The sequence below is a fragment of the Amblyraja radiata genome, chromosome 20, assembly GCF_010909765.2.
Source record: "Amblyraja radiata isolate CabotCenter1 chromosome 20, sAmbRad1.1.pri, whole genome shotgun sequence".
In the NCBI taxonomy this organism is placed as follows: Eukaryota; Metazoa; Chordata; class Chondrichthyes; order Rajiformes; family Rajidae; genus Amblyraja; species Amblyraja radiata.
Genome location: NC_045975.1, coordinates 288,351 through 304,306, shown reverse-complemented (window position 1 = coordinate 304,306; position 15,956 = coordinate 288,351). Strand labels below are relative to the sequence as shown.

The following is a 15,956-nucleotide window of genomic DNA, read 5'->3' as shown; positions in this document are numbered from 1 at the left end:
TCAAGGGGGCTGCCTTTCTTTGGCCAGTAGAGACACCAGGGCTGAAATAGAGAAGTTAATGTCTGTGATTGTATGAGATATTGTGACCCCAGTCACAACTTGTGTGTGAATGAAAGCAACTTGATGGGCCGAATGGTCTAATTCTACTCCTATTCCTATGTCCAGTGAGACGATGCTCTACTCTATATCTCTGTCCAGTTTATAAACTGAGCAGGATCGATGATTTATTATTGTCGTGTGTACCAAGCTACAGTGAAAAGCTTCTGTCCGCCACGTTAGCAGAATCCTGGAATCTCATTAAAACATTATAATTGATCCGTTAACTATCTCACCAAGGAGCATGGCAACAGGGTGGCAGCAATTTACCAGAACTCATTCGACACAGGAACCTAACTTTTTATACAATTGAATACAGAATTAATATTCTACAAACTTGTTATTAATAGCTCAATGTCTGCATTTTATTGAATAACTGCCTCTCAGCAACACCAAGCAAACATCAAGATTACAGACAGAAGGAAGTGAGGGACACAGCCCCTCCACATCAAACACATATCCATCACAAAGGCATCACCTCCATGGCCAATGTGACTATCTCTTCACTCCACAAGTTATTGTGAAGCTCCTGTTGCTCTTCTTGGACGATCACAGAGATAATACTCCAACCAATACATACACGATCATGATTAGGATGACTAGAATGCTCAGCGTTGTGGCTGCAATGTTGAATGATCGTGCTGTCGATCCATAATGGAGACCTCCTTCTACATCGCCCAGGAATTTCCGATCTCTAGACTAAAGGAAAACAATCGTAAATAGTCACTGCAAGATTTGGAAATCTAGGCATGGGTGGTTAATATCTCAATGTTCTTGAATTATCGGAAAGATAGTCACAACTGATATTTATGTTCCAATTGACATCATATTTTGTTGCTCATCAAATGCCTCCTCTCTGCAGTAATTTTCACTACAGTACGTTATAGCTAAATTTTGGTCACACCATCAAAAATTGAAGCAACAGTTGTCTGTGATTCTAAACCAAAGACAAAATTATCCAAATTAACTGGGATCATTTGAAATAATATAATGACTTTCATTGTCTTCTGCACATTCACGATTCAACATAAGAATGCTCTTAAATAGGAGGAAACCCACTATTCAATATGGACTGGATGAATACCGAGAGATTCTTTGCTGTCACCACTCCCTCAGGTATTGTGTTCAAGATTCCAACCACAACATGGATGAAAGCATTTTACAAAGTCACAGTCAGAGAGTCGTACAACATGGAAACAGGGGCTTTGGCAAATCTGTCCATGGTACCTAGTTTGCTCCATCTACGCTAGTCCCATTGGCCAGGATTTGGACCATATCTCTCTAAACATTTCCTATTCACGTACCAATCCAAATTAAATGTCATTTAAATGTTCTTATTGCACCTACCTCAACTACTTTCTTTGGCAACATGTTCCATGTTTCCACTACCTTCTGTATTGCAAAGTTGCCCCTCTTGTTCCTATGCATCCAGGTTAGAAACATAGAAACATAGAAAATAGGTGCAGGAGTAGGCCATTCGGCCCTTCGAGCCTGCACCGCCATTCAATATGATCATGGCTGATCATCCAACTCAGTATCCTATACCTAGAGTTTCCCCTTCTTGCCTTAAACCATGGCCTCCAGTTTTTGATTCTCCTAAACTGCAAAAAATACTGAATTATTTGCCGTACCGATTCCTCACATTATTATATACACCATGATAAGATCCGCCCAAGTCTCTACAAACTCAGGACCCTCAGTCCCGGCTATGTTCTTGTAAATCCTCTCTGCACTTTTTACAGATTTGGCATTTTTCCTACTGCAGGGTGACCAGAATTTAACACATTTAAAAATGCAATAATAAGTTCTATTCAGAATAAAAAATATATACAAAACAGAAAACTCTTCAGACACTCAGCTTCTACACATTCAATATGGTCATGCTCAGTATTGTTCACATTTATCTTTAAGCAAAACATCCTTGCCACCATGTGGCCCCCTGAGGTGACGGATTGAACACAATACTCCAAGTGCGCCAATGTCTTGCACAAGTGCAAGTCCTACACAAGTCCTAGGCAAGTCCAGAAGATTATTCCATGGCATCCATGGTGAGTTGACAAATTGGATCTAAAATTGGCTTGGTGATAGAAAGCAGATAGTAGTGATAGAGAAGTATATAAAACTGCAGAATAATAGTAATGTTCCATAAGCCTTTCTTGTTTGTTAAATACATTAAATGATTTGGATGAAAAGGATTAGTTTGCAGATAACAAGAAAATGGATGAAGTTGTGCACAGCGACGAAGGTTGTCAAAAATATAGCAGGATGTTGATCAGTTGCAAATTTGGCCAGAATAATGTCAGGTGGAGTTTAATCGAGGCAAGGGCAAGCTGATGCATACAGTAAATGACGGGACCTTGAGGAGCAATGATGTATAGAGAGACTATGTCCAAACGTCCCTGAAAGGGGCAACACAAGATAAGGTGGTTAAGAGAGCATAAGGCATACTTGCTTTCACCAGGCACCACTCAGCAGGGAGAATATGGAGACTTTGAAGTGAGCACTGCAGTGATTTGCCAGGATATTGATTGGATTGGAGAGTATTCGTTACAAGGAGAAGTTGGACAAACGTGGATTGTTTTCTCTGGAGCGTCAGAGGCTGAGTGGCAACCTGGTAGAAGTAGATAAAAGTAGAAGTAGAGGCATAGATAGAGGCATGCACAGAACACTTTTCCCGGGGTGGAAATATCAAATGCTAGAGGGCATAGCTTGATGTGACCTTTAAGCTTTAAGAGGAGAGCGTAAAGGAGTTGTATGAGCAAGATTTTTTTACACAGAGAGTGGTGGGTGCCTGGATCTACAGGGGAGGTGTGGTAGAAGTTGATGCCCTGACAACAATTGTGTGTAGCAGATGGGGTCGGTTTCATTAGTATCATGACACACACAAGTGCTGGAGTAACTCAGGGGGTCAGGCAATTTCTCTGGAGAAAATGAATGAACATAGAAACATAGAAAAAAGATGCAGGAGTGGGCCATTCAGCCCTTCGAGCCAACACCACCATTCAATATAATCATGGCTGATCATCTAAAATCAATACCCCGTTCCTGCCTACTCCCCATATCCCTTGATTCCTTTAGCACAAAGAGCTAAATCTAACTCTCTCTTGAAAACATCCAGTGAATTGGCCTCCACTGCCTTCTGTGGCAGAATTCCATCCATTCACAATTCTCTGGGTGAAAACGCTTTTCCTCATCTCAGTCCTAAATGGTCTACCCCTTATTCTTAAACTGTGACCCCTGGTTCTGGACTCCCCTAACATGGGGAACATTTTTCCTGCATCTAGCCTGTCCAACCCCTTAAGAATTTTACAAGTTTCTATAAGATTCCCACTCATCCTTCTAAATTCCAGTGAATATAAGCCCAGTCAACCCATAGGCGATGCTTCGGATGGAGACCCTTCTTCGGTGCTGTATATCGCGATAAACTATCCATGTTATACATAACCGGCGTTGTTTCCTGCGTATCTCTAAAGTTGCAGACGGAGTATCGTCAGCAGTAGGTCGACACATCACGGCGCGGCACAGAGGGGGGATTGTACCATGTCGAGGATGAGGACACACCAGCCTGGTCAGCATGGTATATTGGGCCGAACGGCCTATTTTTTCCGTGCAGTTCGATTCAGATCGAGAAGTACAACATCTTGAGCCGTAGGTTGCCGGAAACAAGGCAGAGTTGTTTCAAGTCAGGCTCAGGGTATAGGTTTAGGAGAAAGGGGGAAAGGCTGAGAAGGTGATCCAAGGTAGAATTTGTCACCCGAGGTAGGAGTCGTGTACGCGCTGCCCGAGGGAGGGAGTTACATTACATTACAACTAGAACTGCGCCGAGGCACGGCTGGGAAATGTGATGTGTGGAGGCGGGATGCTCGGCATGAGCAAGGTCGGCCGAAGGGCCAGTTTCTGGTCATCTTCCACACTCACTTCCCCCCTTGGGTTCCTCTCCCGGGGCGCTCCCTCTTCTTCAGTTCTCGCCCCCCCCTCACCATGTCCTTCCCCCGGGTCTCGACCCCCACCCACCCCGCACTCACTTTGACCGAGTAGATGGTAGCGATCAAGCCCATGCAGCAGCAGTTCATGTAGGCCAGGTTGAACAGGGACCAGGGCAAGTGGTCGCGGACCGGGGCGGCCAGAACAGGCACTACGACCGGCACCGGCACCGGCACCGGCTGCTCATCCTTCAGCTCCTTATAGGTGAAGGCGCGGGAATTCATGCACACCTCGTCGGCTACACTCTCCATGTCTCTGAGCTCGGTCGCCGAGAGCTCGGAGTCTGTGGGTGGAGCTGCAGCCAGAGATATAGCGGAGCCAAGTTGCTCCTGGAGCCAAGCCCCTTTTGCAATAGTGACCATAATGTGGTGGAATTTTGCATTAAGATGGAGAGTGACATGATTCAAGTCTTTAACTAGAGTCCTGAACTTAAAGTAAAGAGACGTATATGGTATGAGACGGGAATTGGCCAGGAAAGACTGGCAAATGGTACTTAAAGGGTTGATGGTGAGATGAAATGGCACATGATTAAAGGATCGCATGGATGAATTACAACATTGTTCCTCCCTGTCTGGCGAAAAAATAAAACAGGGAAGGCGGCTCAACCGTGGCTGATGAGGGAAATTAAGGATAGTGTTGAATCCAAGGAAGAGGCAAATAAATTGGTCAGAGGAAGCAGCAAACCGGAGGACTGGGAGAAATTTAGAACTCACCAATGGAGGACAAAGGGGTTTATTAAGAGGGGGGGAAATAGAGCATTAAAAAAAATCTTACAGGGAATATAAAAACTGACTGTAGAAGCTTCTTCAGATATGTCTGCATCCCAGGATCCTCAGGGAGGTGGCTTTAGAAATAGTGGATACATTGGTGATCATTTTCCAATGTTCAATAGACTCAGGATCAGTTCCTGTGGATTGGAGGATAGCTAATGTTATCCCACTTTTCAAGAAAGGAGCGAGAGAGAAAACGGGGAATTACAGACCAGTTAGCCTGACTTCGGTGGTGGGAAAGATGCACGAGTCAATTATTAAAGAGGTAATAATGGGGCATTTGGATAGCAGTAAAAGGATTAGTCCAAGTCAACATGGATTTATGAAAGGGAAATCATGCTTGACTGATCTTCTGGAATTTTTGAGGACGTGACAAGTAAAATGGATGAAGGGGAGCCAGTGGGTGTAGTGTATCTAGACTTTCAGAAAGCCTTTGATAAGGTCCCGCACGGGAGACTGGTGACTAAAATTAGAGCACTTGGTATTGGGGGTAGGGTGTTGACATGGATAGAAAATTGGTTGGCAGACTGGAAGCAGAGAGTAGGAGTGAAAGGGTCCTTTTCAGAATGGCAGGCAGTGGCGAGTGGAGTGCCTCAAGGCTCGGTGTTGGGGCTGCAACTGTTTACCATATATATTAATGATTTGGAAAAGGGAATTAGGAGCAACACTAGCAAGTTTGCGGATGACACAAAGCTGGGTGGCAGTGTGAACTGTGAAGAGGATGTTAGGAGGTTGCAGTGTGACCTGGACAGGTTGAGTGAGTGGGCAGATGCGTGGCAAATGCAGTATAATATAGATAAATGTGAGGTTATCCACTTTGGCGGTAAAACAAGGGGGCAGATTATTATCTCAATGGGGTTAGTCAAATGTCATTAGAAACGGGAATAGTGCCGGAGGATTGGCGTACTGCGCATGTTGTTCCATTGTTTAAAAAGGGGTCTAACAGTAAACCTAGCAATTATAGACCTGTTCGTTTGACGTCAGTGGTGGGCAAATTAATGGAAAGGATACTTAGAGACAATATATATAAGCATCTGGATAAACAGGGTCTGATTAGGAACAGTCAACATGGATTTGTGCCTGGAAGGTCATGTTTGACTAATCTTCTTGAATTTTTTGAAGAGGTTACTCGGGAAATTGATGAGGGTAAAGCAGTGGATGTTGTATATATGGACTTCAGTAAGGCCTTTGACAAGGTTCCTCACGGAAGGTTGGTTAAGAAGGTTCAATTGTTGGGTATTAATGGTGGAGTAGCAAGATGGATTCAACAGTGGCTGAATGGGAGATGCCAGAGAGTAATGGTGGATGGTTGTTTGTCAGGTTGGAGGCCAGTGACTAGTGGGGTGCCACAGGGATCTGTGTTGGGTCCACTGTTGTTTGTCATGTACATCAATGATCTGGATGATGGTGTGGTAAATTGGATTAGTAAGTATGCAGATGATACTAAGATAGGTGGGGTTGTGGATAATGAAGTAGATTTTCAAAGTCTACAGAGAGATTTATGCCAGTTGGAAGAGTGGGCTGGAAGATGGCAGATGGAGTTTAATGCTGATAAGTGTGAGGTGCTACATCTTGGCAGGACAAATCAAAATAGGACGTACATGGTAAATGGTAGGGAATTGAAGAATGCAGGTGAACAGAGGGATCTGGGAATAACTGTGCACAGTTCCCTGAAAGTGGAATCTCATGTAGATAGGGTAGTAAAGAAAGCTTTTGGTGTGCTGGCCTTTATAAATCAGAGCATTGAGTATAGAAGTTGGGATGTAATGTTAAAATTGTACAAGGCATTGGTGAGGCCAATTCTGGAGTATGGTGTACAATTTTGGTCGCCTATTTATAGGAAGGATGTCAACAAAATAGAGAGAGTACAGAGGAGATTTACTAGAATGTTGCCTGGGTTTCAGCAACTAAGTTACAGAGAAAGGTTGAACAAGTTAGGGCTTTATTCTTTGGAGTGCAGAAGGTTAAGGGGGGACTTGATAGAGGTCTTTAAAAATGATGAGAGGGATAGACAGAGTTGACGTGGATAAGCTTTTCCCACTGAGAGTAGGGAAGATTCAAACAAGGGGACATGACTTGAGAATTAAGGGACAGAAGTTTAGGGGTAACATGAGGGGGAACTTCTTTACTCAGGGAGTGGTGGCTGTGTGGAATGAGCTTCCAGTGAAGGTGGTGGAGGCAGGTTCATTTTTATCATCTAAAAATAAATTGGATATTTATATGGACGGGAAAGGAATGGAGGGTTATGGTCTGAGCGCAGGTAGATGGGACTAGGGGAGAATACGTGTTCGGCATGGGCTAGAAGGGTCGAGATGGCCTGTTTCCGTGCTGTAATTGTTATATGGTTATATGGTTATATGGTTAGGTTAGGTAAGGGGGAGGTGCAGCGAGACCTGGGCGTCCTTGTACACTGGTCACTGAAAGTTGGCTTACAGGTACAGCAGGCAGTGAAGAAAGCTAATGGAATGTTAGCCTTCATAACAAGAGGATTTCAGTATAGGAGTAATGAGGTTCTTCTGCAATTGTATAGGGCTCTGGTGAGACCACATCTGGAGTATTGTGTACAGTTTTGGTCTCCTAATTTGAGGAAGGACATCCTTGTGATTGAAGCAGTGCAGCGTAGGTTCATGAGATTGATCCCTGGGATGGCGGGACTGTCATATGAGGAAAGATTGAAAAGACTAGGCTTGTATTCACTGGAGTTTAAAATGACTGGACAAGCTAGATGTAGGAAAAATGTTCCCAATGTTGGGCAAGTCCAGAACCAGGGGCCACAGTCTTAGAACAAAGGGGAGGTCATTTAAGACTGAGGTGAGAAAAAACCTTTTCACCCAAAGAGTTGTGAATTTATGGAATTCCCTGCCACAGAGGGCAGTGGAGGCCAAATCACTGGATGGATTTAAGAGAGAGTTAGATAGAGCTCCAGGGGCTAGTGGAGTCAAGGGATATGGGGAGAAGACAGGCACGGGTTTTTGATAGGGGACGATCAGCAATGATCACAATGAATGGCGGTGCTGGCTCGAAGGGCCGAATGGCCTCCTCCTGCACCTATTTTCTATGTTTCTGTTTCTATATGTGAAGAGGAAATGATTAGTGAAGATAAATGTAGATCCCTTACAGTCAGAAACAGGTGAATTTATAATGAGAAACAAGGAAAAGGCAGACCAGTTAAACAAGTACTTTGGTTCTGTCTTCACTAAGGAAGACATAAACAATCTCGCAGAAATACTAGGGGACCGACGATCTAGTGGGAAGGAGGAACTGAAGGGAATCCACATTAATCAGGAAATGGTGTTGGGTAAACTGTAGGGGCTGAGGGCAGATAAATCCCCAGGACCTGATGGTCTGCATCCCAGAGTACTCAAGGAGGTGGCCCTAGAAATTGTGGATGCATTGGTGATAATTTTCCTATGTTCTATAGACTCTGGATCAGTTCCTGTGGATTGGAGGGTAGCTAATGTAACCCCACTTTTTAAGAAAGGAGGGAGAGAGAAAACGGGGAATTATAGACCAGGTAGCCTCACATCGGTGGTGGGGAAGATGTAATAGCAGTGCATTTGGAGCAGTGACAGGATCGGTCAAAGTCAGCATGGATTTATGAAGGGGAAATCATGCTTGACTAATCTTCTGGAATTTTTTGAGGAAGCAAGAGGTAAAATGGATAAGGAAGAGCCAGTGGATGTAGTGTGCCTAGACTTTCAAAAAGCCTTTGCAAGGTCCCACAAGAGATTAGTGGGCAAAATTAGAGCACATGGTATTGGGGATAGCGAATTGACATGGATAGAGAACTGGTTGGCAGACAGGAAGAAAGAGTAGGAATTAACGGGTCCTTTTCAGAATGGCAGGCAGTGACTAGTGGGGTGCCGCAAGGCTCAGTGCTGAGACCCCAGTTATTTACAATATATATTAATGATTTTGACGACGGAATTAAATGTGACATCTCCAAGTTTGCAGATGACACAAAGTAGGGTGGCAGTGTGAGCTGTGAGGTGGATGCTATGAGGCTGCAGGGTGACTTGGATAGGTTCAAGTTCAAGTTCAAGTGAGTTTATTGTCATGTGTCCCTGTATAGGACAATGAAATTCTTGCTTTGCTTAAGCACACAGAAAATAGTAGGCATTTACTACAAAACAGATAAATGTGTCCATATACCATGATATAAATATATACACACATGAATAAATAAACTGGTAAAGTGCAAATAACAGAAAGTGGTTATTAATAATCAGAGTTTTGTCCGAGCCAGGTTTAATAGCCTGATGGCTGTGGGGAAGTAGCTATTCCTGAACCTGGTTGTTGCAGTCTTCAGGCTCCTGTACCTTCTACCTGAAGGTAGCAGGGAGACGAGTGTGTGGCCAGGATGGTGTGGGTCTTTGATGATACTGCCAGCCTTTTTGAGGCAGCGACTGCGATAAATCCCCTCGATGGAAAGAAGGTCAGAGCCGATGATGGACTGGGCAGTGTTTACTACTTTTTGTAGTCTTTTCCTCTCCAGGGCGCTTAAATTGCCGAACCAAGCCACGATGCAACCGGTCAGTATGCTCTCGACTGTGCACCTGTAGAAGTTAGAGAGAGTCTTCCTTGACAATCCGACTCTCCGTAATCAATAGGTCCGTAGTCAATAGGTTGGGTAAGTGGGCAGATGCAGTTTAATGTGGATAAATGTGAGGTTATCCACTTTGGTGGCAAGAACAGGAAGGCAGATTATTATCTGAATGGAGTCAGATTAGAAAATGGGGAGGTGCAATGAGACCTAGGTGTCCTTGTAAATCAGTCACTGAAAGTAAGCATGCAGGTACAGCAGGCAGTGAAGAAAGCTAATGGCATGTTAGCCTTCATTACGAGAGGATTTGAGTTTAGGAGCAAGCAGTCCCTACTGCAGTTGTACAGGGCCCTGGCGAGACCACACCTGGAGTATTGTGTGCAGTTATGCTCTCAAATATTTGAGGAAGGACATTCTTGCTATTGAGGGAGTGCAGCGTAGGTTCACCAGGTTAATTCCCGGGATGGCATGACTGACATTTGTTGAAAGAATGGGTCAACTGGGCTCGTATTCACTGGAATGTAGGATGAGAGGTGATCTTATAGAAACATATAAAATTCTTAAGGGATTGAACAGGCTAGATGCAGGAAAAATGTTCCCCATGTTGGGGGAGTCCAGAACCAGGTGTCACAGTTTAAGAATAAGGAGTAGGCCATTTAGGACTGAGATGACGAAAAACGTTTTCACCCAGAGATTTGTGAATCTGTGGAATTCTCTGCCACAGAAGGCAGTGGAGGCCAATTCCCTGGATGTTTTCAAGAGAGAGTTAGATTTAGCTCTACGGGCTAACAGAATCCAGGGATATGGGGAATAAAGCAAGAACAGGGTACTGATTTTGGATGTACACAAAATTGCTGGGGAAACTCAGCGGGTGCAGCAGCATCTATGGAGCGAAGGAAATAGGCGACGTTTCGGGCCGAAACCCTTCTTCAGGCTGATGGGGGGTGGGAGAAAGAAGGAAAAGGGGAGGAGGGGGAGGAGCCCGAGGGCGGGCGGATGGGAGGGTGGGAGGAGACAGATAGAGGGTTAAGGAAGGGGAGGAGACAGCAAGGGCTAGCAAAATGATTTTGGATGATCAGGCATGATCATATTGAATGGAGGTGCTGGCTCGAAGAGCCAAATGACCTACTCCTGCACCTATTTTCTATGTTTCTGCTCCGATGTTTCTATGTTTCTATTTTTCTGTGCCAAGATACTCCCGGACCCAGTGTGCCCCAGTGTTCCATGTCAGTGCCAGTCAGAGTCATACAGAATGGACAAGCTCATCTATGCCAACCAAGATGCTCTACTGAATCTCGGCCCATTTGACCCATATACCTCTAAACCCTTCCTATCCATGTACCTGTCCAAGTGTCTTTCAAATGCTGTTATAGTACCTGCCTCAACTACCTCCTTGTGCAGCTCATTCTATGCACCCACCACCCTCTGTGTGAAAATGTTGCCCCTCAGGTTCCTACTAAATCTTTACCCCATCATCTTAAACATGTCCTCTCGTCTAGTCTAGTTCAGTTTATTATCATCATGTGTACCTAGCTACAATGAATGGCTTTTGTTTCTGTGCTATCCAGTCAACAATACTAAACATGAATACTATAGTAAGATTAAACGAGAACTTACCAGTTTGAAGTTTGATCTTTATTTTATGAGGAGTTACGATGAGGGATTACTTGAAGAGCCCGTCAACCCGCATGCGCGTCAACCTTTAAAGCAGCGGTGTGAAAGCACAGATTACAGTTGTTGAACTGAAAAATAGTAAGATACGAGAGACTAGAAATACCAGCTGATCTTTTATGAGGGTTTGGGAGCGGAGGGCACGTAATCCCTCATCGTAACTCCTCATAAAATAAAGATTAAACTTCAAACTGGTAAATTCTCGTTTAATCTTATTATTTCATTTCGGAGTCACGTGAGTGACTACGTGAAGACTTTGAAGCTCTGTGCTTTCATGCCGTGGACTCAAGTCCAAGCCGCGCATTGTATAAGTTGACCAAGGATAAGAGGTAAATACATTCAGACACGACAATTTTGAGAACATGCTGAAGCTTTTAATGGACAAATCATAATAAATAGCAGATCCTCTTATCCAGGGAAACTATTAAACAGAACTTAAAACGGTTTCGGCAAAGGCCCTTGGTCTGGTGACTGGTTTATGATAGAACGCCTGAAAAGTACGTTCTCCTGACCATCCTGCGGTTGCTAGGATCTGGTCTAGCAGGACGTCCATTGTCCTCGCTGCTGTCATAGATGCTGCCCTGGTGGAGTGAGATTTACAATAATCAGTATCAACTCCTGCGTAAGTCAGCACCTGTTTCAGCCACCTGGAAATGGTCTGAACCGAAACCTTGTTATGAGGTTTCTTAAAACTAATAAACAATGCTTGTTCCGAACCCCCGAGGCTCTTCGTGACCTTAATATATAGTCGTAGGTGTGTTACCACACAGAGCCGGATGTCCAATGGGTAAGCTGCGAAAAGAAGCTTGAGGCTGGAAGTACCCGGTCTACTTTGCTTAACCGGATCATATACATAAAACGTGATATTGTAGTCAGACATAACCATACTATCTAGTCGCAGCTTGTGTAATGACTGGGCTCGCTGAGCTGACACCAGAGCCATGAGCATCACTACTTTATACGTGAGCTGGGTCAGGGATAAGGATGTTGCCAGTCGGTGCCCACCGGCGAAGCAGAGTTAATACTATGCCTGCATCCCAAATTTCCATATATCTGGGTTTTGGGGCTTTCGTGTTGAAGACGCCCTTCATGAACCTAGACACTAGCGGGTGTGACCCCACAGATTGGTGTCCTGATCGTGGTCCCAAATATGCCGATAGTGCACTTCTGGCACAGTTAATGGCACTATAACTCAACTTTTCTTTAAAGAACAATTTAGAGAGAAACTCCAACATCGGTTATGTGTGCTGAGTCATAAGATATTTTGGATAGTGAGCAGTACTCTTCCCATTTCCTAATATGAGAAATATATTGTATCTTCGTACTATCTCTCACGGCTGCAGTGAGTACATCCAACGTGCGTTCATGCAATCCGAGCCCCAGAAAAGGTCTTCTCAGACTCTGTAAATCAATAATTAATTGGTCATGGAGAGGATTACAAGGTAGAAAGCAGACTACTGCCTTTAGGGATGTCCATAAAAGGCTGATCATTCCCAGTATAGCCCATGGCAGTGTTAGCCAATCTGGTAGCACCAGGAGGTTAGCGACAGTGTCTCGCTTGATCTAGCGAGCATAGATAGTAGAGGCAGTATGAGGAAAAGCATAAAGCACATCCTTGCCCAATGTAGCGGGAAATACATCCACCGCCATTGTCTGTGGGTCTTGTACACGTGACGTACTTTGATAAATGGTGATTTGTCTGCATGCAGACGAGGGTTTATACCGGTCGATGATGTTCATAAAACATGTATTTTACATTTTATTCCGTGCATTACTGAATTACCATATCCCGGCATCCAACACCATATCGTGTCTGTCATACCAGTGAAATTTTTAAATAGCCAACAATATAGAATATGGCCTAGATTTCCCCAAGTGATAACATACCACCGATGTGGTAATCCTAAATTAAGCTGAACATGCATCTTCCCGCAATAAGTGTTTAACTCATAATGTGCACCCATCAATGCTGAGTGTACCGAAAGAACTGGTTTTATTTTATCTTATTTTAGTCACCACAGCAGATGTGATTTTTCAGAATTGACTATATTGAAATTCTATACCACACAACACACTTGAGTGGTGCCAATATAGATTCAGTTATATTACTGAATTTTGCCTTAAATACCAAACCCTTGTGATAATTTCCCCAAACCTGTGAGTGATGCACACCCTTATGTTCTAAACCCCATATCCACCTACCTTTATGGTTAACGGTGGCTTTGTGGCATGAATTTCCGTCCGCGAGCTCTGGGAGGTGGAACTGCTGGGGTGTTCCAGGTGCGCATCTTGGAGGAGGGCCGGCCTTGGCCAATCTCTAAAAAAGATTTTGGCTCATAGAGGTCGGGCCTCATGCTGCTACCAGCTTCAGCAAATTGAGTGCCGCTGGTAGAGGCGTAGGGATGTTGCCTCTGGAAAACAGTGGCTCTGCTGGTTGGTAAAGCCTGGATTAATCCCAAGGCTTTCGTCTCGTCATCGAGGTATTTTACCTGTTTGGGTAGGTTTTCCCCAAATAGGTAGTTAGGCGGCTGTACGTTGCTTGATTTACACAACCCTGCAAATTTAGGATTGAGGGTGGGCCTGATGGCATTTTTCCGATAACAATTAATTTCGATGTGCTCGTTGCAAAGTAAAGCAAGCGCATCTTGTTGGTTATCCGATAAAGGAACTTTATCCACAGTCCTTGCAAAGGCTGTGATACCTGAGGCCAGCAGGCCCAGGATTTTTTTGAGTTTTACCCCCTGGTTTCTGATGGTTCCACCCAGATGGTTCCATATCGAGCTGTTGACAGCCGGTACATTTAAAGATGGACAATTGATGGGTGTATGGTGTCTCCTGGCTGTGTCCATCATTACTTCGTCTTGGAGCTGGTGCGAAGCCAAGTAATTGACATTAGCTGCAAGCTCTTCTTCAAGCGACTCCCCAATTGGCGGTGGCATCGCAAATTTTGATGCTATGGCTGGTATCTCCGTTTCTTGTCCGTGCATCATTGTATGTTCACCGGATATACTGGCGAATACAGAGCCAGCCCACAACTGACTATGGATGTTCCCCTCCACAGAGAGGGAGACATCTAGCAGCCCTGTACCAGGTGTTGCCGCGGGCTCACTCGGAGACCCGCGTTGATACAACTCCGATCTAAGGAGTGTGTCATAATGGAGCACCCTCTCCAATAGGTGCTCCATCTGGGCAAGGCATCCGCTGACGTTACCCATCGTGGGAGTTGCACCCTCGTGGCCTTACTCATCTGAGTCTATAGGCCTTGCAGACTTCTGCTTGGCTTTCCCCACCCTTGGGGTAGCTATGGTGCTCTGCAGAGTCACCAAGTCTGCAGTCGCTGGTATTTGCGTCAGCGACTGGGGTGGTGAATTTGGCGGTCCCCGCTACCCGCGGTTCCGCGGTCTTCTGTAGCGGGTCTCGCTCCGGTTCTCCTAGTCTTCATTTTGTCCATATGTTTCGTTCAGGAACTTGTAGCGATCCTGCAAACAAGTTTGAACGACAAAACAACCTCAGAATAAGCTTTAGAACTTACCTGCGGGTCCTTTAACTTACCGGTGGCAGGAGCAACGCGCCTGTCAACCAGTCGTGGCGCCATGCGTGGACGTATTGACGCGCATGCGGGTTGACGGCCTTCTTCACGTAGTCACCCACGTGACTCCGAAATGAAATCGAGCACTTCAAAGTGCACAGACAAAGAATAATGGGCACAACATTGAGTGTGTGGCCAGGATGGTGTGGGTCTTTGATGATACTGCCAGCCTTTTTGAGGCAGCGACTGCGATAAATCCCCTCAATGGAAAGAAGGTCAGAGCCGATGATGGACTGGGCAGTGTTTACTACTTTTTGTAGTCTTTTCCTCTCCAGGGCGCTTAAATTGCCGAACCAAGCCACGATGCAACCGGTCAGTATGCTCTCGACTGTGCACCTGTAGAAGTTAGAGAGAGTCTTCCTTGACAATCCGACTCTCCGTAATCAATAGGTCCGTAGTCAATAGGTTGGGTAAGTGGGCAGATGCAGTTTAATGTGGATAAATGTGAGGTTATCCACTTTGGTGGCAAGAACAGGAAGGCAGATTATTATCTGAATGGAGTCAGATTAGAAAATGGGGAGGTGCAATGAGACCTAGGTGTCCTTGTAAATCAGTCACTGAAAGTAAGCATGCAGGTACAGCAGGCAGTGAAGAAAGCTAATGGCATGTTAGCCTTCATTACGAGAGGATTTGAGTTTAGGAGCAAGCAGTCCCTACTGCAGTTGTACAGGGCCCTGGCGAGACCACACCTGGAGTATTGTGTGCAGTTATGCTCTCAAATATTTGAGGAAGGACATTCTTGCTATTGAGGGAGTGCAGCGTAGGTTCACCAGGTTAATTCCCGGGATGGCATGACTGACATTTGTTGAAAGAATGGGTCAACTGGGCTCGTATTCACTGGAATGTAGGATGAGAGGTGATCTTATAGAAACATATAAAATTCTTAAGGGATTGAACAGGCTAGATGCAGGAAAAATGTTCCCCATGTTGGGGGAGTCCAGAACCAGGTGTCACAGTTTAAGAATAAGGAGTAGGCCATTTAGGACTGAGATGACGAAAAACGTTTTCACCCAGAGATTTGTGAATCTGTGGAATTCTCTGCCACAGAAGGCAGTGGAGGCCAATTCCCTGGATGTTTTCAAGAGAGAGTTAGATTTAGCTCTACGGGCTAACAGAATCCAGGGATATGGGGGATAAAGCAGGAACAGGGTACTGATTTTGGATGATCAGCCATGATCATATTGAATGGAGGTGCTGGCTCGAAGATACCAAATGACCTACTCCTGCACCTATTTTCTATGTTTCTGCTCCGATGTTTCTATGTTTCTATTTTTCTGTGCCAAGATACTCCCGGACCCAGTGT

General features: G+C 44.8%; 1 protein-coding gene across 1 annotated transcript; it reads right to left on the bottom strand.

The window, feature by feature from the left end:
* Nucleotides 1-439: 439 nt before the first annotated feature.
* LOC116984467 (dispanin subfamily A member 2b-like) lies at nucleotides 440-4,497 on the bottom strand. The gene is made up of 2 exons (XM_033038593.1): nucleotides 4,122-4,497; nucleotides 440-795 (listed from the first exon to the last, which is right to left on the bottom strand). The coding sequence occupies exons 1-2, from the start codon at nucleotides 4,440-4,442 to the stop codon at nucleotides 646-648; spliced, it is 471 nt and encodes a 156-aa protein (XP_032894484.1). The 5' UTR covers nucleotides 4,443-4,497; the 3' UTR covers nucleotides 440-645.
* Between the last annotated feature and the right edge of the window lie 11,459 nt (nucleotides 4,498-15,956).

Bases quoted from the DNA above. Each gene is read 5' to 3' on its own strand.
- LOC116984467 (XM_033038593.1), bottom strand. From the start codon at position 4,442: ATGGTCACTATTGCAAAAGGGGCTTGGCTCCAGGAGCAACTTGGCTCC. The intron at 796-4,121 runs GTGAGTGCGGGG...GTTTTCCTTTAG, and splicing joins CTACCATCTACTCGGTCAAA to TCTAGAGATCGGAAATTCCT.